The 24,742-nt window shown below is 33.7% G+C and overlaps 2 protein-coding genes across 2 annotated transcripts in view; one reads left to right on the top strand and one right to left on the bottom strand.

The window, feature by feature from the left end:
• The window catches only part of LOC145255790 (serine/arginine-rich splicing factor 6-like), a 563,981-nt gene that overhangs the window by 165,115 nt on the left and 374,124 nt on the right, over nt 1-24,742 (bottom strand). The window lies entirely within an intron of this gene.
• Nucleotides 1-24,742, top strand: part of LOC145255787 (chromatin-remodeling ATPase INO80-like) — a 143,554-nt gene that overhangs the window by 52,294 nt on the left and 66,518 nt on the right. The window contains exons 6-13 of the mRNA XM_080114460.1: nt 5,566-5,698; nt 9,440-9,492; nt 13,680-13,832; nt 15,608-15,661; nt 17,401-17,604; nt 20,846-21,041; nt 22,101-22,168; nt 23,763-23,832. Of these exons, the coding sequence (XP_079970586.1) occupies nt 5,566-5,698; nt 9,440-9,492; nt 13,680-13,832; nt 15,608-15,661; nt 17,401-17,604; nt 20,846-21,041; nt 22,101-22,168; nt 23,763-23,832 (931 nt within the window). The remainder of the gene's footprint in view (nt 1-5,565; nt 5,699-9,439; nt 9,493-13,679; nt 13,833-15,607; nt 15,662-17,400; nt 17,605-20,845; nt 21,042-22,100; nt 22,169-23,762; nt 23,833-24,742) is intronic.

The following is a 24,742-nucleotide window of genomic DNA, read 5'->3' as shown; positions in this document are numbered from 1 at the left end:
GCTAAGTATATTTTACTACTCATTATTTTATTCTTTACTAGCGGGGGCACCTGGCGTTGCCTGAGTGTGGTGAAGTATGGGGGGGGGGAGTAACCTGTTTAAATATAACTTTTTTTTTTTAATCCGAAAACCAAAACAAAAAATCACATAACGTGATGCAAAATAAATAAGCGAACGCAAAAGAAATGGCATAAAAAACCTGTTTAAATGTTAAAACAAAAAAAAATAGTAAACGTGATGGAAAAATATTTAAAAAAAAAAAAATAAATAAAACGAATGAAAAAATAGCATAAAAACCCGTTTCAATATTAAAACTTATAAAATCGAAAAAAAAAAAAAATGTTATCTCAGCTCGAATGTGCAATTTTAAGATAACGACGCTGCCACTATAAGGGCTGGTCTGTGATCGTGAGAGCGAAGTTAGGGCGTTTTTTTTTGTTTTTTTTTTGTTATATTTAAACTAATTCAAGAAAGAACATTTTTTGTGCATGCATGTTTGGCTAAATTGTCATGAAGGAACGATTTTTTTTCTACCCCCTTCCTATAGAAAAGTGCCCAGCTGAGGGTGAGGGAATTAACGTTTTTAGCCAATTTTTCTATATTTATTGTCCGAAGGGTTGAGCTTCAATACGATACCGATCTTGTGAAAATCCATTGCCTCTGTGGAAAGTTTTAGGCAGATATATAAACATAAATACATTTAAACAGATTTTTGCCGTTTATATTATAGATGTAGGCCTATGCAATTGGATATGTTTGTGCAGGATTGATGGTTTCTGTTCAGTTTTGCTTGCAATTTGAAAACTTTGTTCTGCTTACTCCATTTTTTTTTTTTTTTACATTATCACTGCTTATTAAGGCCAAGAGGCCACTCGAGGATAAGGGTTAAAGAGTGTACAGTAGAAATTGGACAATATAGTAATCGTTAATAATGGAAATTTGGTAAATTTAACTTATATGGAACGGTTCATCAAAAACTTCTTTACGTTAGACTTGAAGACAACCATATTGTAGTCAGCTGGAAAGCAGGAAAATGGAAGATAATTCCTCAGGTGTGCAGTTCTAAGAAAGAAGCTTTGTTCATGGAATCTACGTTTAGGTTTAGGCACAGATATAGAGTGGGGGAAATTAGTGATAGTGTTTTGTGCTAGACGAGTGTTTCTTGTGAAAGTCTGGGGAGGCGAGACTATACATTGGAGCTCAGCCGAGCACTTGCCATGAAAATAACGATAAAGCAAACTCACAACATCTCTTCTGTGAGAAAGAGGTTGTAGGGAAGAGAAAAGGACATCCCCTACGAGACTACGAAGTTTATTTTGAACTCTATCAAAGCAGGATAAATCCTTTCTAGCAGCTCCTGGCCAGATGTGGCAACAGTACTCCATCCTTGGACGTACCTGGCTCTTATATAGATAGAGAATTGCATCAGCAGTGAGATATCTACTGGATTGATAGAAGGATCCCACCATTTTTCCAGTGGCCTTGGCAATGGATTTAATGTATACCAGTTATTGTGATCTCAAGAGCCATGTAATTTTATTGCTGACGTTTTTCAAAAACGCTGCAAAATATGGGATATTATGTCCTTATTGTCATTGTAGCTTTCCAGAGGTTGATGCTATAGCATTGAAAGTGGTACCAAATGAAAGCTAATAAAATTTTCTTGCATATGCGGTGGTTGTTCATTTTCTTGAGAACAGAGGTTGCCAGTTCATAGTCATACTGCTTGTATTGCAGCATGTTCTTCATAAGCTGGAGGTCATGGATAGGTGCATCAGCTGCAGATGTGGTGGTCACCCAGTGGCTGGTGTAGAATAAGGCCAGGAACTTGTTCATCCTCTCCAGCTTGAAGATAGTGTCCGTGTTGTATTTTAGTTCCTTGGAAAACATGAGCATCTTCATACAGTAAATGTTCCTGGCCATCCAACAGGCTTGGTGAATGGCACCTGGCTTGGCCCAGTGGATACCTCGAGGAGGTTCCTCACCAAGCAGGATCAGGCACAGCTCTGCCACCTCTCTGTAATCTGCCCTTGGACTTGCTTCCTCAAGGAAATTGCTTAAGACTGCAATTGTGCTTGTCTTCTGTTTCAAGTCTTGTTCAACTAGGCCCAGAACTCTTGGGCAGTCCTTAACCAGCTTGTCCCACTTCTCTTTCACATTGCTGAACATTGGGTTGTCAGAACTCTTGACCTTGCTGAACACAGCCTCCCATACACTTCCAATTATTACCTCTGATATGTGATGGCGACAAGCGAAGTAGAATACCTTTTTGCCTAGTTTTTCTTCAATAAGCTTCACTGCACCCTTGTTGATGCCACTGTTGCTTGCTGTGGTATCAAATACCAAGCCTACAATGTTGTCTGTGAGACCCCATGCTTCTATCAGTTCCAATGTAACATTACACTGTTGGATTCCTGTGGAACCTTCTATGAAGGGCACACCAAGCAGCTTCCCTTCTTCATACTGTGGAGTACCAGAGACGAGCACTGCAAGACTTTCCACTGGGTATCTTTCACCAAGAACATCCCGTAGAAGTTTTCCATCCCAGTGTAGTGTGCAGTAATCTGGCGGACTTTCCTTGAAGTTATTCATGTAACTTTGGCACAAGTTATGATGAGTGTTTATCCTATTTCGTCTTGTAGTAGAGGCTGATATAACAAAGTCATCAAGATCTGCGCCTCCTGCCTTCAACACTGCAGACACCATGGCTGTAGTCTGGTTGTCAGAGAGTGACAACCGATCTGCAGTGCTACAAATCTCTTCACGTGTCATAACTGAGTGTGGAAAGTGTAAGGTTATCATACTTGGTTTTGATGAACAGCTTGGTGTTGTCTCAGTGTATTCTGAACCCTCACTAGTACCAGAGCCTTGACTGTTCTCTGGGTCTTCATCACTTGAAATTTTCCCAACTTCTGCTGCTGCAGCAGTCACTGATGATAACATTCTCTCTTCTCTTTCTTCTTGGAAGCTTTTCTCTATAGACTTCTTCTCAAACACCTTATCATGACCTGACATGTGTGCCAGGCGAGTGGTCTGTTGGTCCAAGTAGAAATTGACGTCCTCTTCCTTGGTCTCCTTTGTGAGCAGCCTGTTGCTTCTTATCTCCTCCACAACATCCTTTGCTCCAATATCAAATAACTTGTCTAAGTCCTTCAGAAAGTTAGCTCGTTTCTCTTCCTCTGGTTTGTTATTTCTTCCCTTGTTTTTAACAATTTTCCTGTACTTTTCATGGAGGATCATGAAACGGTTGACTGCATTTGGTCTAGTTAGTGTTTTAATCCTTGCCATATTCCAGAATGGCAAAACGACATCCACTGTATCATGGGCTAAAGACCTATTGTCACTGTTGGGATTATCATTCCTCAAATGCAGGAAATACTGGAACACCTGGCGATTAGTAGGAAGTTGAGAGCCCCTGATGCTGGAGCTGGGTTTCCCAATGAGATACACATCACTGAATGACCTTGTGGCAGGAGTTGCCACCTTTCTTCTCTTTTCAGTTGGTTCATCCCGTTCACTTGTATCGCTGACCACTTTCCCACAGCGTAGTTGTCTTCCAGATGCCATGTTGTCAGCAGTTCACAAATCTTAACAAATCAGCTTTAACTTACAATCTGAAATGAAGAGATAAAACATACTTAGTGATAATAAATTATATAAATGCATTAAGAGTAACATTTTTTTTAGATAAAGTTATGTATTATATGATGGCATCCTTTCCAAGCATAAAAAATATATATGTTTGTGCATTAAAATTAATTAAAATTAACACAGGTGTTCATGTGTTTACTACCATATGCAAGAAAATTTTATTAGCTTTCATTTGGTACCACTTTCAATGCTATAGCATAAACCTCTGGAAAGCTGCAATCAAAATAAGGACATAATATCCCATATTTTGCAGCGTTTTTGAAAAACGTCAACAATAAAATTACATGGCTCTTGAGGCAGGCATAGCCAAGGTCCAAGATCACAATAACTGGTATATTTAGCTAATTTAGACCTTGGAGAATGGGAATAATATCAGTTTCCATATGTTTGAAGAAAAAGGTCAATTTTGAAGAGGTCTAATATATATATATATGACAAAACGGCTATATTCCAAGATGTTAATTCATCTTACCATTTCTTTCAATATGTTAAAACATTCACTCTTGACAGTATCTGTTTTGTAGCACAGAAACACTCACATAATTATTACAGTGATTTTGAATATCTCACTGATTCTTCAGAAAAATAGGAACTTTTAACTTCAATGAGCATGATCACATAAATCAAAAAAAAATCCGAAGAATATTTGCATTGTGTGTTATGATATTAGATCCATGTTATATATATACTAGCAAAAGTACCTGTCGTTGACTGGGTTCAAAAACAGCCCACAGAAAATGGACTCTGATTTATGAATGTATGATAGGTTATGAAAAGGAAGGATTTTAAAGAGATAGCTTCGAATTTGGGGGTATCAAAACCAAAGCAAAATATGATGAAAGTAAAAATAAAATAGATAAACCCCATAATTTATTATACCATACCTGTTCACACTGAAACACTTATCACAGTATTCTATAGATCTATATTAAAAAACCTTGTTAAACTTTGTGACATATTTCTATTCTATAGAGGTCAGGCGCGAACGAACACCCCATAATTTTATTATACCATATTTCTTCAAACTGAAACCTAATTATCAAAGTATACTTATGCAGATAGATATGAAAAGTTTTAAAGTTTGTGCCTATTTCAATTCTATGGAGGCCAGGCGCGAATGCAGACCCCACAATTTTATTATACCATCCCTATTTAAGTTAAAACATACTTATCAAAGTATTATGTACATCTATATCAAAAACACTTGTAAACATTTTAAAAAATTTTTTTATTTCCATACTTTGTGGACAAGGCGTGTATGCAGACCCCACAATTTTAATGAATCATCATTATGCCAGATCAAGCATACCCATTCCTGTGTCTCGATATATCTTCTATCATTATATGTGATCAGTTTTGTATAATAGTCAAACATATAGAAGCCTATTCGTGACCCGACACACACAGACGTTCAGCTTTATATTATATATAATGTGTGTACATATACGTTTTGGCATTCACCTTGAAATGGTAAGGCCAGATCCATCCACAGAATTTATTGTCTCAAACGAATGCTAACCAAGCACGACAGTCCATCACAGTAGCAGATACAAGTGTTAGCCAACCAGGTTCCAGTAGCAAAACTCATAGAGGCAATGGCCCAGAATAAGCTTGGTATCCTGTTTCACAATTCTGAGCCAGGTTTTCAGTTTTATATATGCGGCTTTGAGACCACTTGCAAATTTCAGGTTCCCTTGTTACTCCATTTTCCATGTATATATATATATATATATATATATATATATATATATTAGTGTGTGTGTACCAACTCCATCCCACATTAACCTTTTTGGCCTTGTGCTATATCCTATTTACAAATTTGAAAAATTTTATAAATGAAGTATATCTTTGTAATGTTATTTTTGTTTAAATGATGTACTTTGAATTATTTATTCCTGTTTTGTATTTTCCCAGCTGCATCAATATCAGTACTACAGTACAGGCCTTTTATCCAGTTATGACCGATATTATGACCATCAGAAGTTGATACTCGGACCAAAGAAAAGGATTTCTAGGGAACAGAAAAAAATGGAAAAAAGAATGAAAGGTATGGGATTCATTCTTTTAGTTTCTGGTATACAACATAAATGAAATGAAAATCCTCTTACATGAAAATATTCTTTATTCAATTACATTTTGGTAGAATTTATCAGGGGTCATCAGAAGTCAGCAGATGTGTTCTATTCTTAACACCTCTACAAAACTTCAAATCCTATCATGAAAATTAAAAAAAAAAAAACAAACAAACATAAGCATAAACCCAGAACCACAACTTTTTGTAGAAATTGTCCAGACAAGGCATGAAACCATCTAATGTAAGGGGGGCTAAAAACAAAAAATACAAAGTCAAAAACTAGTACCTTTAAACTCCTCGGCCTAATGTTCGCAGGGAACATTAGTTTGAACAGATACATTGAGAGCATTGACAACACTGCGAAGAAGGTGGGCTATCTCTACTGTGCTAGAAAGTTACTTACGCCTGAAAGTATCCTATCCCTCTATAAGGCCACCATTCACTCATGTATGGAGTACTGTTGTCACATTTGGGCTGGTGCATCTGCTACTAGTTTCTCACTCCTGGACAGGGTTCAAAAAAGTCAGTAACCTGATAGATCCTGAACTGTCATCAAAGCTTCAGCCTCTGTCCCATCGACAAAATGTTGCATCCCTCTGCCTGTTCTACAAGTATCTTAATGGCGAACTACAAGCACTTGTACCCCCTTGACGTAAGTACCTCCGACAAACCCGACAAGCAGCTAAATCCCACCCCTACACAGTAGAGATCCCTAGGTGTAAGAAAGCCTTCTACTCCAATAGTTTCTTCCCTAGAACTGCTAGACTTTAGAACTCCCTGACTGAACTGACATGCAGAAGTTCAAGTGTAATGTGAACAGACATCTTGCTGCTCATCTGCTTTCATAATGTCCTTGCAACTTATATACCTGATAGTAGCCCTCTACTTCAAAGTAACATTGTGCCTTGTTTGGGGTGAAAATTGAATGAAAGAGAAAATGCTCGAATTCTCTTGCTGAAATGAATGGCTGTCTCCTTAGAGAAACCCCCTTCCTTGAAAAGCACCTGGTACTGAATTTTACCCCACACTTGAAATGGAAAATGTCAAATCTGTTGCCAAGATTGATGGGAAAATGGTTGGATTCTATTGTTCCAAAACGTACCTTTATAAGAGCCAGATCCTTCCTAAAATTGTGACTGCTGCCATATCTGGGCAGGTTCTTCCACTAAGAGCACTCTTCCTTGCCTTGGCAGGATAAAAAATCAGCGTCACAATTCAGTTGGTAATGATTTCTTTTCTGCAGCCCCTTTCGCACAGAAGAGATGTTGCTAGCCTCTCTCTTACTGTATTGTTATGTTCATTGTAGGTGCTGGATTGAACTTCAATCCATTGTCCTCCCCTCTCTCCTATAAAACATTCACAGCAAAAACTTGCCTGGCTACAACTGCAACAGATAACCTTCCTTTCTCTCTGTACCAAAGATCAAGTGAAACTTCTATAAACAAAATCAGTTTCTTAAAGCCATCGAACACATGTCAGCATGAAAAATGATTGTTAAACGAAATATAATGATGACGTCTTTGCTTTGGCTTACAATATTTATTTGTAATTTTTCTGAATTAATAACTATTATGGGGTTAAATGGTAATAAATGAAAGGAACACAAGATTTTTAGGAAAAAAAACATGTATTCACATATATTACAGGCAAAGCGAGTTGAGCAATACCATTCCTCAACGATGGGGCGTACACCCGACCTCCTTGGTCGCGTGCCAATCTCTAACTGCAGGCACTGGTCTCGTTACTGGAAGTGATGTCACCAGAGGAAGTGACGTCATGAGATAGTCCATTAATCCCATGGAGGGGCGTCTTCAACAATAACCTTTATTTCTTGTCATTTGTATATTTAATTGAACTGATTTGCTTACTCCAAAGAGTTTCACCACATGCTTGATAACAAAATTCCAACATTTATCATGATCCTGGGCCAGTCTTTCAGCTGTCAGGGACAGCATGCACGTCTTGACCTTTACCTAGTGTGTACCATCTCTTTGGTAGTCATTCTCTTCATCTTTCTTAAATGAGATCTTGATATGATTTCTTTATATAGCTGGAGTATGGTAGCTGGAAAACATGTCTAAACCATGTTAATCTCTCTCTCTCTCTTTCTTTCTCTCTTTCTCTTTCTTTCTCTCTTTCTTTCTATCTCTTCCTTTTTTTTTTTATATTTGCATTCCTCCAAATATTATTCCTAAGCGTTATTTTTTTTTTTTTTTACTCAAGTATTGAGCTTCCTCTCATGCTCTGCTAATGTAATTCATGTTTCACTTGCACATACAGCAATAGGAACTATCAATGCATTGTAAAGTCTTAACTTTGAAAGGTGTTGATATGTCCTTTTTGTTCCATATCTTTTCTTTTATGCATCCAAAAGCAGAAATTGCTAATCCTATTCTAATGTTAATATTCGAATATTATATCAGCCAGTTTTTCCCTGAAGCAAGAAAATTAGAAGATTAGAAAGGACCCAAACCAAAGCATGTAAACATGAATTGTCTGTGTTATTCAATGAAATATGCTGCCTAGTGTAGAGTTACCATAAAAAATGACAGCAAAAAGTTGGATTTCCCCAGTGTTCACAATAAATATTCATATAAAAATCACCAAATTTTATATTTCGTATATAAATTTTTATTATAATTTTTCATGACTTTTCTGTTCATATTCCACCTCTTTCTGGTATCTCCATTTTTTTTTTTTTTCCATCTCTCAGAATTACCCTGAGTATAATTCCTAAATATTTTGTTTCAAACACATTGAGATTCCTTGCGTGCTCTGCCAGTATAATTAATGTTTTACTTGCATATACAGTAATAGGATCTATGAATGCATTGTAAAAACTTGGAGAGGTGTTGATATATTCTTTGTACTTTATAGCTTTTCTTTTACGCGTCCAAGTGCAGAAGTTGCCATTCTTATTTTTCTACTACTGTCAGATGAGGATCCTGGAACAAAAAAAACAAAAACAAAACGCAAATCTTGCAGAAGGGGTGGAGCTATGATCTCTGAGGAAGATATAAATTCTATCAAAACCTCATAGGAATTGAATAAAATCAATCAAGACATTTTCTTTTTTCTTGGTTAGTTTAAAATTGTATTCAAACATATGAAATACTGTTGGAATGATTAATTTGGAATCTGTAAACATTGGATCTTTTTGGGATGTTGGAATTGGAAACATGTGTGCCTATTTTCCGATGCCAAAAATGATTTTAAAAACCCCCCAAAAAACTTGATTTTGTATTGCTGGTACTCATGGTAAAATTATAAATGTTTATTGATTTTAAACGCTGCAAACAAGTGTATTTTTTGTGTTTTTGAAAATATATACACATATTACATGGGTTTTTACAGTAATTTGAAAATAAAAAGAAATTAAGTAACAAAAAATCTGTAGTTAAATATTAAAGAGGTTTTTAAAGAATTGGAATCAATAACCCTATTGGATTCAGGAAGTTAGAACAGATTTGGTAATTGTATCAGAATTGGGGGAAAATATTAGAATCGTCCTATCACTAGTGTAAAAAGCATTCGTGAGTTTATGAATGCAATTCTGATGATAATTGGGTGTCCCATAAAAGTGCAGTAACGTGTTAGGATATAAACCATGTTTATTGTTTCAATATTATTTGAGCTTGTGTGTGCAAGGTATGCTATCTTAAGAAGTTGATTTTTGTTGTGCTTGTGTTTAATAACTTACTTTTTTATTTTCAGCAAAATTACGAAGATTAAAAGAAAAACGAGCCCTTGAAAATGGCGACAGTGAAGTAAGTATATAGTAACTCTACAACACAAACCTTAGAATACGTAATGGTATGGTAATTAATAGAATATGTAATTAATAGAATACTTCCCTGCAACCTCTCTCCCACAGGAGACGTTGCGAGCCTGTCTTTGTTTTACTGTTACTTCCATGGCATGTGCTCATCTGAGCTCCAATCCCTGGTCCCCCCTCGCAGATTTTTCACGAAAAACACCGTCTAGCTGAAACCACTGTCAAAAATTTTCCCCACTCTTTATCTGTGTCAAAACCAAAACGTAGATTCCATGAACAAAGCTCCTTTCTCTGTTCCGTCTGCCTGTTTCCCACCTGACTACAACCTGGATGTCTTCAAGTCCAACATAAACAAATTCCTGATGAACCGCCTCCTTAAGTAGACACTTTATCAAATCTCAACACTAACGTACTGTACACGCAATAACCCTTATCCCTGAGTGGCTTCTGGGTCTTGATAAGTGGTGACCACCTTGTAAAAAAAAAAGAAAAAAAAAAAAGTTTCTTCCCCAGAACTGCTAGACTTTGGAATTCCATTCCAGACCCCTGCTTCCCCAACGTTACTGACATGCAGAAGAGTAAGTGTAATGTGAACCATCTTCCTGCCCAACTCCCTATATAGTACCCCAGTAGCTGTTTCCCATGTGCCTTGTTTGGGGTGCATATGTAATAAAATAAAATAAAAAAAATAAATAAAATTATGTAAGCATAGTAAGAAGTCTACACAGATCAATCAATTTTTTAAACATTTTTTTCGTGTCTCATCAGGACTTCGATTGAATCACTAATCTAAATATATTACTATTATTTCATGTCTCCACATAAAATCTTATGAGATGTAATTTATGTATCGATTTTTTTTTTTTTTTTTTTTTTTTTTTGTCCTCAGTATCTACTTTAACAGTGCAATCATAGAATTCATGTTACATGTTTTTATATATCCATGTGGTGTTTGGTTTAGCTAGATAACCAATCAGATTTATTTAAATTCTCACCAGTCAGTTAAAATATTCATTAGCCAATGCCTGAGCTCTACTCAAGCAAAGATTTGGCTCGCATGTACTTCCTATTCTAATGTTTTGTTTTCTCTAGGGTGAAGCACTTGTTTCTTTTGTGAATGTGTTAACTTAATCGTTGAGCGTATCTTAACACATGCTCTTTTTATCTATTGTTATCCTAAACTAAAGTTTTTTCTGTGTTTACAGCTTTTCAGTATTTCAGTTCTATAGTCTAATAAATTGAGTGTTTTTTTTTGGGGGGGGGGGGGGGTTGAAGTTCAGCAACTGCCATGAAAATAAGGATAAAGCAGAGAGTCAAAATAATGTAATGATCGATTAGGTTTCATTGCCCTATAAATGGTACACCAAATAATTTCTTTTTAAAATCTATAAAATAAAATAGAGTATTGTTTGCGGCATAATTGCTCTGAGAAAAGGATAACATTCATCTATATCCATCAACTTATTTTTGAAAGCTATTGGAATCCCCTTAAAAATTCCTGTGAAATTAGCTAAAGTTCTATTTGATGTTGTGTGTGTATATATATATATATATATATATATATATATATATATATATTATAAGTCTTACAATAGTAATCCACTAACTTATTGCCAAAAGTGCAATGTAATACTTTGTGTGAACTGCTTTACTTACTATAATGTGTTCATTTTTTCTTAAATGTATAGTTTTTCTAGGAGAGTCAATATTTAATTTTCTAAATAAAATAAATAACTTTTTCCTTTCAATTTGTGTATTCTAATCCATTTTTAATCATTACATGTTTCAACTCAATAATAAAAAATTTAGATATCCTGGAACTTAATAGGTTTATCTATATATCTATAAAAGTGAATGTGTCTGTGTACATTTCCCTACGCAATAACTCTGTCAATTTTAAGTCTACAGACCTAAAATTTGATATACAGGGTACTGAGATTTGGGAAAATCTTGATCGGTTTTCGGCCAGAAATTTGGCTGGTAAGGGGTCAAAGTTCAACGATTTGACCTTGGAGAACTCTACCGAACTCCTCCGACAATTTTGGGTCTAAACACTTGAAATTTTAGATATAGGTTCCTTGGACATGGATCTAACTTAATAACTTGATTTGAGCCCCAAACAAATGTTAAGGGGTCATAATAGGGGTCAAAGTTAAAAAAATTGACCGCTTTTTTTTTTTCTTTTTTTTTTTCTCAACATACACCTCCAAACACCCGGGCAACACCAGGCTGAAATGCAAGTAGTAAATAAGAAATATTAATTCAAGGTATAAGTCATCTAGTTGTGTGGAAAACACATGCATACATACATGAAGTTAAGTAATAATTTTATTGAATTTATTATGTAAACGGCAACGTGTGTGTTTGTATGTCTTGCAAAAACTTTTCTCAGCTGCATCAGACTGGGTCGAGACCGGTACCATCTGAAAGAGGGATGTCTTGGTCAAATAATATGTGAGAATTAGAAAAAATCGATCAATTATTTTGTATAGAAATAAATGTTTAAACCAAGAGAGGGTTGGAAAAATTCGGCCTTTCTAAATGACATCGAAAGCACTGCATGTGTGTCAAACATTATTTTTAAAAAAATTTCTTTTAAAAGAATTTCCAACATTATTACGCTCTCAGTGTCATAGGGCAGTTGATTAGGACGTTGCTTTGTAAGCTTTAGTTTTCACATTCGAGTACATGTATTTGTGGTCATTTTTTTTTTTTTTTTTTTAAACGGGGTTGTTTTGTAATTTTAAATAACAATTTCCTTATTTCGATGTTTTTTATATCAGGTTTTAAAAGCAAGTTTTAACTTTTAAACAGGATTAAAAGATTTTTATTTGGCATAACATTTTTCTTATTTCGAGTGTTACGTTATGTGATTTTTTTTCTTTTAATTAATCATTTTTATAACGGTTATTTTGCTTAAAACAAATTCCAAGTTTTTAAACTGAATTATTTTCACTTTGTTTTCATTGCAACACACCGTAACGAGAAATCTTTCTAGACTGAGTTCGCTTAAACTGGTTTTCATGTACTTCTTTTTCTGCTCAGGTGCATTTTCCTGTTTTTGTCTGTTCTTTTATTTTCGAGTTAGCAGCTGTGTCCAAACCTCAACTTTATCTCCCCTCTTGGGCAACGCCGGGTATCAATGTAATGCTCCCCCACCCCCCAGCCTCAATTGTCACATGTTTTTTTTTTATAATTAAAAATGGATTTTACGTAGCACGGGCAACACTGGGCTAGTTTATGTGTGTGTGCTTGTATGCCTGCTAAAAACTTTTGTCAGCTGCATCCGACTGGATCGAAACTGGTACCATCTGAAAAGCAATCCCTCGGCTGCATAACGTGTAAATTAGACAAAAAGATTAATTCTGTCGCAGTCAACTGGACCACTTTGAGGAGGGATGAGGGGTTCACTTTTTGTGTTGCTGTTTTCAGAAGTCACGCACACATAATTAACTAAAAGTATGTTTAAAAAACTTATTTTGCAGCGTCATGACATCATGATTCCGTTCTTTTCTTTTTTTTTTTTTAATTGTTGTCAGGATATTGATAAAAGTGCTCAATATTCTTAGTATAGTAGGTGTGTCCAAACTGAACTTCATGTCCATCTGAGCAACACCGATTATCCATGCTATAATATAAAGGACAGTTGCTAATGTTTGTGTATCTGGCTAAAAGTTAAAAATGAAGAAAAAAAAACAAATATCCACAAAGTTTGTATTTTATCGATTGGCATTGTCCTGGATTAATATCTGAAATTTAGAAAAAAATATGAATTCTTTGATTCTAATCTAGCGCAGATATTGTCAGGGGTGAGGTTAGTTTTCCATCTAAATTATGTACTAACTAAAGAGAAGTAACTGATTTTTAATCAAGGAATTTTCATATACTGGCTTATTCCTCGAATCTATAAAAACAAGTTGTGTGTCCTGAGAGAGAGAGAAATGGGCTGACCAAAGAAGGAAGAAGTGGAGATCAGAAAGGAAAACAAGAAAACGATGCAGAAGAGATAAGTTTTAATAGAAATATGTTACACTTTTATCCCAAGTAATGCTGGATATTCCTGCTAGTATATAAAGCTATTTTTTTTTCCAGACACAATTTAATTTATTTATTTTTTTTTTCTTCAATGCATGCATAAAAAATATAATTTAACATTTGTGGTTTCTATTTTCATTTTAGAATGGTTCTATAGATACGTCGATTTTAGAAGCCTACCTCCATCCAAGGCAATCGCATGGAAAAGGGAAACAAAATAAAAAGCTCACACCTGAACAAGCAGATACAAAACGGCGAAAGATATGGTTATCCATAGCAAAGAAGGAAATACCAAAGGTATGATGTCTGTTTTCCGAAAAGTAGTTATTTCTATATTTCCTAGTTTTAATTCTCTTTAGAGTTTTTCTTAAATAATTTTATTTGAAAGAATTGTTTGATTATATTATCATTGGTTTAGCACCTACTTTGCATGCTAGCATCCATTGGAAAGCTTTTGGAAATTTTGAAACTAATCCAGTCTTTAAAACCATCCTCATCGCTTCCTCTTGTGTTTTCCTTAGCCTTCGCCTGCTGACTAACCTTGCTATCTCAACTGTTCTACATCTATTAACCTAAACACCCACATTCATTGCTTTAATGTGACAAAACTAACAAAGTCTTCTCTTGCTTTGCACACCTCTCTGTATACTCTCTATGGTTAATCTGTCTCAAAGATCATTACATCTAAGTGTGTCTTTAAGACTAAAGAGAATTGACTTCCAAACTAGCTTATCTCTATGACGTTTCTGAATTTTGGAGATGAGGATTGGTTATTTGTATTATTATTCATCGGACTACTGTTCTCATCTTGAGTGTGATTTTTACAACGTTTTGGTCGATATAACCTCTGACCTTCTTTAGGTGTATCTTGTCGAACTCGAGAATGTTTCTGTCGCACTCTGAATTTGGACAGAATTTCGAGCGGAACCCTTTATTTACTTCACGGGGGTAGCGTGCACTTGTTCTGTCATCCATGACTGGATAGAGGTCCTAAGTAATTTGCAAATGTATTTTTTGGTCCCGATACACCTGAAGAAGGTCGGAGGTTATATCGTCTGAAACGTTGTGAAAATCACACTCAAGATAAGAACAGTAGTCCGATGAATGATAACACAAATAGCTTATCTCTAGATCTTTATTTATACCTCTTTCTTCTAAACGCATCCGCATCACTTTTATGTTTTACTTGGTTTTTCCTTACCAACTAACGCTGCGCTGCTACTGCCTTACATTGACTAAACTGATAACTTTCATCCATTCTTGCAATGTGACTAAATTAATAAGATCTCCTATTCTGCATGCATTTTCCTATATTTTTTTTTTAAAAAAAATATTAAAATGAACGTTGAACCAAGTATGATAATTAAGGCTATGCTATGACAACAGCATATTCTTTTCATTGTCTTGATTCTCGAGTATATATCTGACAAAGTTAGACACAGTTAATCAACTGAGAACCACATCACTGGTCTTGAATATGACCTTAAATTATATCCGATGGTGGGGCCCCAGCTTACGGGCTTTGGGGAGTGTAGAGACACCCTTTAATTGCTATTGCTCTCAGGTCCACTCTGACCCGGAGTAGTAGTACCTGTTCGGGTCCCAACTATGGATTAAATAGAAATCGACTTGAAAAAAAATATATTCTATTAAAAAATTTTTCTTCAAAATCATTAAATAACCTAAAAAAAGGTTGATATGCCATGAAACAAAAACCACCAACCAACCACATCACTCTATATAAAGCATATATATCAACGGATACTCACTCGAGAATAAAAACAATGAAAAGAATATGCTGTTGTCCTAGTCCTAATGATGATGAACTAAATATTTAAAGTAATTATATGTAACTAAATTGTACTTTTACATTTATAAATAATATATTTATGTAATTGAATTTTTTTGTTCCTGTTATTTCTTTTTCCTTTTTTAAAAAATGTAAAGTTTTTTATTGAAAATATTTTAATGTTTTTTTTTCATTTAAAATAGTTAAATTTTTATTTATAATGTTTAAAAAATTTTGGTATTTAAGATTTTCTTAGCAACATTTTGTTTTATTTCGAATTTAGGCTCAAAAACAGAAAGCTTCAGCGCGGAAAGAAATGTTGTCAACATTAAAGAAAGTAAGTACATCAAATTTTACAAACTTATTGTAGCATCCCTCGTGTTAGTCCATGAGATAAGAGTCAGTCTTGCCATCTATCGTTCATGGAGGATTGAATTCAGGGCATTTTGCTTGTAAGATAGAATCTTGGGTCCTTGTCCAGAATTTCTCCTATATTAAAAAAAAAAAAAAAGAAAAATTTGTATGATGTATGTGTGTATGAAATGAAAATATCATATTCCAAAATTCACATGAATTGATCAAGTAGTTTTATCTTTCAAATAAGAAAATAAAATTTTATTAGTATTCAAGGAGTGATTGTGTCACCACCCATTTTGAAAACAATCTCAAAAAACAAAGGAGGTTGCACAACAATAATTCATATTTACTAGATTTATGTTATGTATACTAATTCCCATTAATTGCTTAAAAATGCTTTTCTTTATAAAAATAAAACTACTTGATCAATTACCTATATGATGTATTAATTGGTTTTGCTTTTAATAATTCCTCCTAACAAATACTTTCTTTAGGTCAGAATTATTTTCAAATGTCTGCCATTTAAAAAAAAACAACATAATGGAAATAACTTTGCATTCGGCTATACAGAGTTATTTCCATTTGATTAGAACAAAAATATTGGGAATGAGATAGGAGGACATTTATTTATTTTACAAAACATCTTTTTGTCTTAAATGTAAGTAACTCTGAAAGGATGATTTTTTTTTTTTCTATTACTCTGGCTATTTGGAGATAAAATAAATTAAATCGAATGATATTTTTACATGTTGCAATGATCTACAAGAAAAACTAACAAGCCAAAATCAATATTTTTGTTTGAAGAAAGCTATTGATTTTTTTTCTTCCAATGTTTCGGCCAATGTAACCTTCAATTTTCTTCAGGTCTCTTGTTGAACTCTAGAATTTTTCTCTCAAGATCTTGAAGCTGCACATAATTCCAGATGGAATCCACAGAGCTAACATGCAGTCATTCTGTCAGCCATGATAGCATCTACTACTAGTCTCTTCCTCTTAGATAAGGTCCAAAAAAAGTTGTTAATCTAATCAGTCCCACTTTATCAACTAAGCTCCAGCCCCTGTCTCATCGCCGCAATGTTGCATCACTGTGCCTATTTTACAAATATTTTAATGGAATGTGATCTGATGAACTCGTTGCACTTATACCCCCTCGACGTACATATCCCCGACAAACCCGCTTAGCAATAAGAAAGATCTCATTCCTTCACAGTTGATGTCCCTAAATGCCAGAAAGCTTTCTATTCTAATAGTTTCTTCCCTTGAGCAGCTAGACTTTGGAATTCCCTTCCTGCTACCTGCTTCCCTGGTTGTACTGATATGCAGAAGTTTAAATGTAACATAAATAAATATCTTTTTAATCTTTCCTAAACATGGCCCCAAATAGTAGCCCCTTTTGTCTCAGTGACGATATGCTTTGTAAGGGGGTGAACATGAGTTGAAAAAAAGAATGGGCGGGGGGGGGGGGTCTTAAGTAATTCACAATCGTATTGAGTATTAAACTTTCAATCTCCAGAACAATGTCGCTTACAGCTGAATTTTACCTAGTACCTTATCTGTTAAGCCACGGGTCTGTATGAAAGCTTTCAACGACAAACAAATAAGACGATTGACTTTATTTTATATATTGGATTATTTATTACCTTTATTATTGGGATAAAAGAAGGTTGTTGAAATAGTTAAAAGTTGCAGCATTGAATGTTGATTTCTTTGCCTTTTTAGATTTCTCAGCAGTGTATGAAGGACTGTCGACGTGCCGCTCTCCAGTCGCAAAAGGTGATGAAAGAGACGCCACAGAGGGCGAAACGAATAACACGAGAAATGCAGATTTATTGGAAGCGGTTTGAAAAAGTTGAGAAAGAACACCGTAAGCGAGCCGAGAAAGAAGCTCAAGAACAACGAAAAATGGATTTGGAACTCAGAGAGGTTAGTGGGAAGATTCTCTTATTTGTTTAATTTTATAAATCCCCTAATTGGTAAAATTGGCAAAATCATTAATTAAACTTGGCAAATGGAATAGATTTTTTATTTTTCATCTATGTTGGATGTGAGGAGCCAGGACCTTGTTTGAGTGAAGGAAAATAGTCTTAGCTTACCTTATTTCCATAAGAAAAGAACCAGTTTTTGCCTAGCGTGTAGACAATGAGAAATAATAAGTATACGCTGGAAGAGGAGTACTTATATGTATCAATCATGTGTGACTGGTGTGTTTTGCCAGCCATAAAAGATGAGTTTAATAAAAATTGATCAAATGTGTTTTAATACTCAAAGATCATTGAGTATTAAAAGTGCTTCTGCAGAAGAGTATGACACATAAAAAAGTTCCAGTGCTCAGCACATTTTTCCAAGATCAGTATGGAAAATAGTGTTGCTGGAGAAAAATCTATGTGATGTAATGGCAAACATATTGTTGCATTAAATATTGTTTCCATCAATACAGATAAACTTTTACTCTTTTTTTTTTTTTTTTTTTTTTTTTTTACACTTCTTCACCTTCCTAAGAAAGTTAGATTTGTAGATTTGATGGACAGTTGGTTTAAAGACATGAAGAGATCTTTGTCACAACTATGGTAGACACATTAAAAAAAAATTTCTCTTCCACTTGTATGTGCATCTGTGTGTGTCCACACATTTGTTGATTCAAAGTTGTTACTGGATTCCAACATTGCAGTTTTAATGCTGTAACAAAAGAATACTCCCTTCAAATGAAATCATAAGTAGAGTTTTTAAAACAAGTAGCAAATATTTGATTTCTTTCAAATTCAGTGATGCTTGTTTTTTTTGTTTTTTTCTTGCTGCATAACAGACTTGTAAATTAGAATTCCAAGCCCAACCAAATCAAGTTAAAGAGAACATCTGTTTCTGAAAACAAAACAAAACTGATTTCCACTGCCCATTTGCTGAAATATACGCAGATATCACTGGAACCACTCCAGAAAAACGACTTTAGATAATGGTCAGCCTTGTTCATGAATATAAAAAACTTAATGCATATATTGGTAGCCATTATTTTTGGCAAAACTCAAGTGAGTTATAGCTGCAGCATGGGACATGTATCTGATAAATCTGATTCTGGGTGGCCAAACTCAAAATCAGAGATATTTCCCATATTTTGGGTGATTCCTTTTTTCTTTAAACATTTCTCACTTGCAGCAAATTTGTTTTTTGCATACATTACAACTATGCAACAAACTAAACATGCAACCACTTAGTGCATGCTTACACTTGTATTGTTAAATATTTTCTTATATTTCTCCTGTGGTGTAATGTTAGGATGTGTTATAGTACACAATGCCAAAAGGTCTTCATTTATCTTATGCATACCATGGCTGTCACTACATATTTAATGTTTGTGCAAATGTTTGTGTTGCAATATTTTTTATAAAATGAGAAAGTAGGTATTTATTTGCTTCCCCATGTGAGCAAAATATGACACAAGGTCGGTTTTTATGTGGAGTGAAGAGGGAGGGGATGGTTTATACAGGGTTGCTCCTACATAGACCAACAACCAATTGTCACAAGAGCAATGGTCACAAAGTGCAGCATCTGTGGGAACAGATGGTGTTTATTTGCTCCCCCACTGAGCAAATTAGGCACAAGGCCGTTTTTAATGTGAGGTAAAAACCAGCTCCCCTAAAGTAGGCAAAAAGGGGGCACTCTGGTTACCAAAAATAATAATTGTCCCAGTATAGAGGGTTTCCCCTTCATTGACTGGTTATCTTAAGTGCAGCATCTGCCGGAACAGATACTACACTTTGATCCCGGCCAAAAGGCTGAGTAATGAGGGGGGTAGTAGGTATTTATTTGCTTCCCCACGTAAGCAAAATATGACACAAGGTCGGTTTTTATGTGGGGTTAAGGGGGAGGGATGGTACATATAGGGTTATCCCTACATGTACCAACAACCAATTGCCACAAAGCGCAGCATCTGGGAACAGATACTACACTTTGATCTCAGCCAAAAGGCTTAGGAAGGGTGTAATGGGTGGGGGGGGTAGTATCATTAAAGAAAATTGGAATGCTCTATTTATAGATACTGGTGATAAGAACGGACAAATCAAATGAAACCATACTCTGCTCACAACCAATCAGAAACCAGAATCATTCTATAAAGCATTAGATATTTTAGAATTCCTACTCATAATTTTTCGTGTCTATGCAGTAAGGAATTTTGCTTTTAGTCTGTAAACTTTTACAGGTCAAGACTTATAAAGGTTAGCTACCCATCGGAAACTCTTCTAAAATTAAACATGGCTTTCAATTCAAAAGTTTGTGTTATAATAGACCAAGGCAAAAGGTCTTCATCTATCTTATACATAAACAGCTTTCGTTACATTTCTCTACAATTATGTAAATGCAACTTTGTGTAAGTGAGTTTCTTTATAGACTCTGAAATGGCTGAACAGATTTTCTTTACAATTTACGGAACTTTAGTGTATAAGTCTGGGAGTGATCTTAGTTAAGTTTTGTCTCAGAATACCCCCGATAATTATCAATAATCAAAACCGTTATTTTAATTTATCTATCATCGGTAAAGCCATTTTTTTTCTATGTCATCGCTTAGCAACGGGCTGTGAAAATTCTACTGTGGGTAATTTGATAGCATGTTTTTTTGCAGGACGTGGTCCTTAAGTTCAAACTCTGCACATAAATTTCATTTTTTTTTTTTCATTAACTGCAAAGAATTTTATAAGACTTGAAAATTTAGGTGTTTTGTTTTGGTGTTTTTTTGTTGTTTTTTTTTGTTGTTTTTTTTTAGATGACACCCTGCACGTAAATTTCTTAATATTTTTTTTCATTAACTGGAAAGAAGTTTATATAAAATAATTTTATAAAAGCAACAGTAGGTTCTAGAGTGCAATGTAAAATAACATATTTTGGACTAAGTTACTGTATGGAGGCATGTGAAGCTTCCTCCTGAGTGATTTCATGGATTTCGATGACAATAAAAAATATAGGAGTGTGAAATATTCATTGATCATCATTCAATCCCGGGCAACGTCAGGTCTCCCTGCTAGTTTAATATAATGTTTGTGTATTTGCCAAAAACTTTTATCAAGTTTTAAAGTGACTAGTGTACAAATTGAACTCATCTACGATTTATACTTCTATGATTTTTTTTTCTTTCATTATTTTTTTTTTTTTTTCATTCTTATTCTTTTTAAAGGCTCGAAGGCAGCAACGCAAACTAAACTTTTTGATCACTCAGACGGAACTTTATGCACATTTTATGGCGCGTAAGATGACTGGAGAGACTGAAGCGACAAAAGAAAGAATTCTGAGGCAATTGGATGAAGAAAAATCTCAGAAACATTTAAAGGTGGAAGGAGGGATGCTTGTAGATGTGGAGGAAGATGATTATGGTAAGTAAATAAATTAAAACTATTTTCTTGTTTCATTTTGACCCCTGTGAAATTATTACCATGGCTTAATCTATTCTGCCAAGAAAAAAAAGCGTAAGGTTTTAATTTTGTGATATCATTAGAGGTTCAGATATTATGAGAATTGATTTGATTGAAATAAGCAAATTCTTATAAAATTTGCTAGTGCATCCATACAATAACCATTCAAGCTATTATATAAATTATGTAAAATTGTATGTATCCACCTCAAAATCTCAAACAGCAGTAAAGTTGGTATATTCTGGATGAATCGTTTCTAAAATTATTCATTCTTTAATCCTAAACTGGCACAGATTTCATCAGGGGTGCACTGAGGGTTGTTTTTTTTTGTTTTTTTTTTTAATTTATGCACTCAAGGAAAGTAACTCTATTTTGTCTTTTATCAGTAAGTTACTTCCTTATGTTAATTTATTTTTCTAGGAATCTGTATAAAGTATGAGTTCTATGTATGTATATGTCCAGAGAGAGAAATTGGTTTGAATGGAGAGAGAGGTGGGTGGATAGTTAGAGAGGAATAAAACAAGGGAGGGGAAAAGAGAAGTTTTAATAGTAATATATACCTTTTCCCCAGACAATGCTGGGTAACCCTGTTTTATATAAAAAAATAAAGATTTTTTTTCTTTCATGATTTTTTTTCCTTTTAAAGGCTTGCCGTTTCTTTTTTAATATATTGTTATTTTATTTTTCAAGTTAAAATCAAATGATTTCTACCGAAAAGGTATTGAAAATCTTGTTGAACGTTGGGAAAAAAAAGTTGTGAGCACGAATGGAGAATACATCATTGATTAAATAGTTGATAGTTTTTATTTTACTTTTAGAAAATGTAGATTTAAAAAACGGCAAGAACTTAGTTACCAATCTAATACATTCTAGATAATTATATCTGTTTCAGCCTGTAGGGCTTTTACTGATAGATGAGATCCTGATGTTCTATTATCATTATTTAAAAATTGTTTATTTCATAGTTTTTGAGTTTTTAAGGATTATTATTTTAAAAAATCTTCTTTTTTTTTTTTAAAGATTCAATTGAAATGCGAAATCTTGCTCTTTCAAATGCAGAGCAAGCATACAATGTGCATCAGCGGAAGGTACGTTGACAGATTTGTTCTCATCAAAATCTATGAATTGCATTTCATAAAATGTTATACTTTGAAAGACGTGACAAACTGCTGGAGAGCAAAATAATAATTGCCAAATGAAGTGCAAATAAGTGATTGAAAAGAAAATAAAGGAAAAAGTAACAAGTTAAAAAAAAAAGTTTTCTATATATTTTTTTTATTTTTTATATTTAACTTTTGACTACCAGTTTTATCACTTTTTGGTAAAGTAAAGTTTTTTTTTTTTTTTTTTTTTTTTTTTTTTTAGTGAAAAATCCAATATTCAAAGATTTTTCACTTTTTTTTATATACAACCCAGTATTTTTTAAAATATTTTTGTAAAGCATTAAACTTAGCAATGATAAAGAAATTTTTTTAAAATAATTATTTTAAACATTAAATTTTAATTTAATCTCATGGTAATTAAGAATGTGCTTGTTAAGAAAAGTATTTTTTGTTTTTAAGTTGTTAATTAAAAAAAATTGTAAATAAATCCATGGTAAAATTACAAATGGGCATATACTTTATATATATTTTTTTTTTCATAATCTAAACAAAATTAGGAAAAAGAAATTGGTGTCAAGGCAAAATGTGTCCTTTTGGTTGTTGCCCATGCTAGAGTGCCTCAAATCTATTTGACCTATTTTTTCACATAGATGAAATAAAGACATTCACACAAATAAATCTTCTAATCAACTTTATACCATACTGTTGTATATTTTCTGCTCTTATCTTTCTAATATATATTTATACATTTTTAAAATATTTATAGCTTTAGTATTGCACTATTGAGCTATCTAAATGAACATGCCATTAATATATACATTTAAATGCATAGTTGGAAAAAAAAAAATTTCTTTCAATAACACACACATATATCAGTAAAACAAAAAATGAACTGACCCGTTCCAAGATACTAAATCTTGAATATAGGGTTTAATATTCTTTTGGATTGAACTTTATAACAAATGTTTAAAACCCTTTTAAAAATATTTGTTAAAAATTAATGAAGTGTTATGGTTAGGCCCATTTTAAATATATGTATAATGTGGTAAATTTGACAAAAAGAATTAATGAGCACAACAAACTCATGAAATTAGGTGATAAAAAATGCTTTGGTTTCATGCATGTTGATTTTTAACCACAAATTTAATTTTTATGAAATTTTAATTAGATTTACACATGATATTCAAATGTAGAGGTCTTATAGAAGTAATTCTTATCTTTCTTGAAATGATATTGTGTAAGGCCTTGGATTTTTCAAATTTGTCTCATCATAGCTAAAAATATCCTTTGAACTTTTTATTCTGAATACAGCTAAGCTATCTTAACATTCTCCATAATCACTTTTAATGTATCATCTTTGTACCTCTTTCACTACCATCCATCTAATCAATGTCCCATCTATTTTACTATTTCTTTACAAGTTAAGCTACCTATTTATGAAGTTCCTATAATCATTCCACAATCTACAAACTCCTCTTTTCCAACATTCTTTCCTATTAATGCTTCTGAAAGTATTAATATATATAATTAAAAATAAATAAATAAAATTTTGTTACTAATAAATGATTTTTTGTTTTAGAGACGAGCATTTGATGATGAGATGTACATGCGAAGAACGGGAAATTCTATGGGTTACACATCAGATATTTGTAAGTATTTTAAAAATATTAAGGCTTTAGACATAAAGGTTAAGCAATATTTAATAACTAGCATACAAGCTCACTGTTGCTCAAAAATAAAAATTTGGCTAAGATAGGAAAAAGGTAACAGATATAGCAGAATGCAAACTACTAGAGAGTGACATTTGTTTGTAAAACAATGTCAAAAAAAAAGAAGAAAAAAAAGCTGCAAGTTTGTGTGATGTCTAAGTCACCCCAGGAATGGAAATTGACAAAATTATGGGACTTCCAGGAGAAAGAAATTCTCTTTTTCGTGTGATATTTCAAGGAGGGGCATAATGTAGCTAGGGGAAACACAACATAAGTGTCTACCCCCCCCCCCTCTCTTTCTCACACAGGTAAGTAGTTTGATGTTTGAAGTGTTAATCCCTCCCACTGTTTTTCTGTAACTGTCTCTGTGTTTAATAAACTTCTATATAAAATAAATTTCAGCCTTATAAAATACCTGAGATGTTGATCAAACCTGGATTGAAGATTGAAGGACATTGTAACGTTAAGAATATTTTCAACCGGTTTAAATTTTAGATGATTCATTTTAAGTTGTCTATCCAAAGAACTGTTCTAAAAATCAAAACACTTTTTAAGATCATAATGTGTCTGTATGAGCATACCAGTGCTCTAAATAATAGTTGCATCCTTTTTTTATTGCTTCCCAACTTACAACATTGATATTTAGACTCGGTTAAAAAAGTTTTTGCAGTGTTTACGGGCACTAATACTTCTCATTAGCTGTTGCGAGTTGTTTGTTAAACGAGTTGGGCATCTACATAGAGCTCACAAAGATTGTGCCTCAGGATTGTCTGATCTGCATGAAGTCCTCTTTGTGGGTTCTGACTAATTGTTAATCTGCAGGATTTTAATCTCTATACAAAACCATTGT

Source organism: Euprymna scolopes, chromosome 31 (genome assembly GCF_053919585.1).
Source record: "Euprymna scolopes isolate OS-2025 chromosome 31, ASM5391958v1, whole genome shotgun sequence".
Taxonomy (NCBI): domain Eukaryota; kingdom Metazoa; phylum Mollusca; class Cephalopoda; order Sepiida; family Sepiolidae; genus Euprymna; species Euprymna scolopes.
The sequence above is the reverse complement of the archived record's forward strand: the minus strand, read 5'-3'. Positions and strand labels throughout refer to the sequence as shown.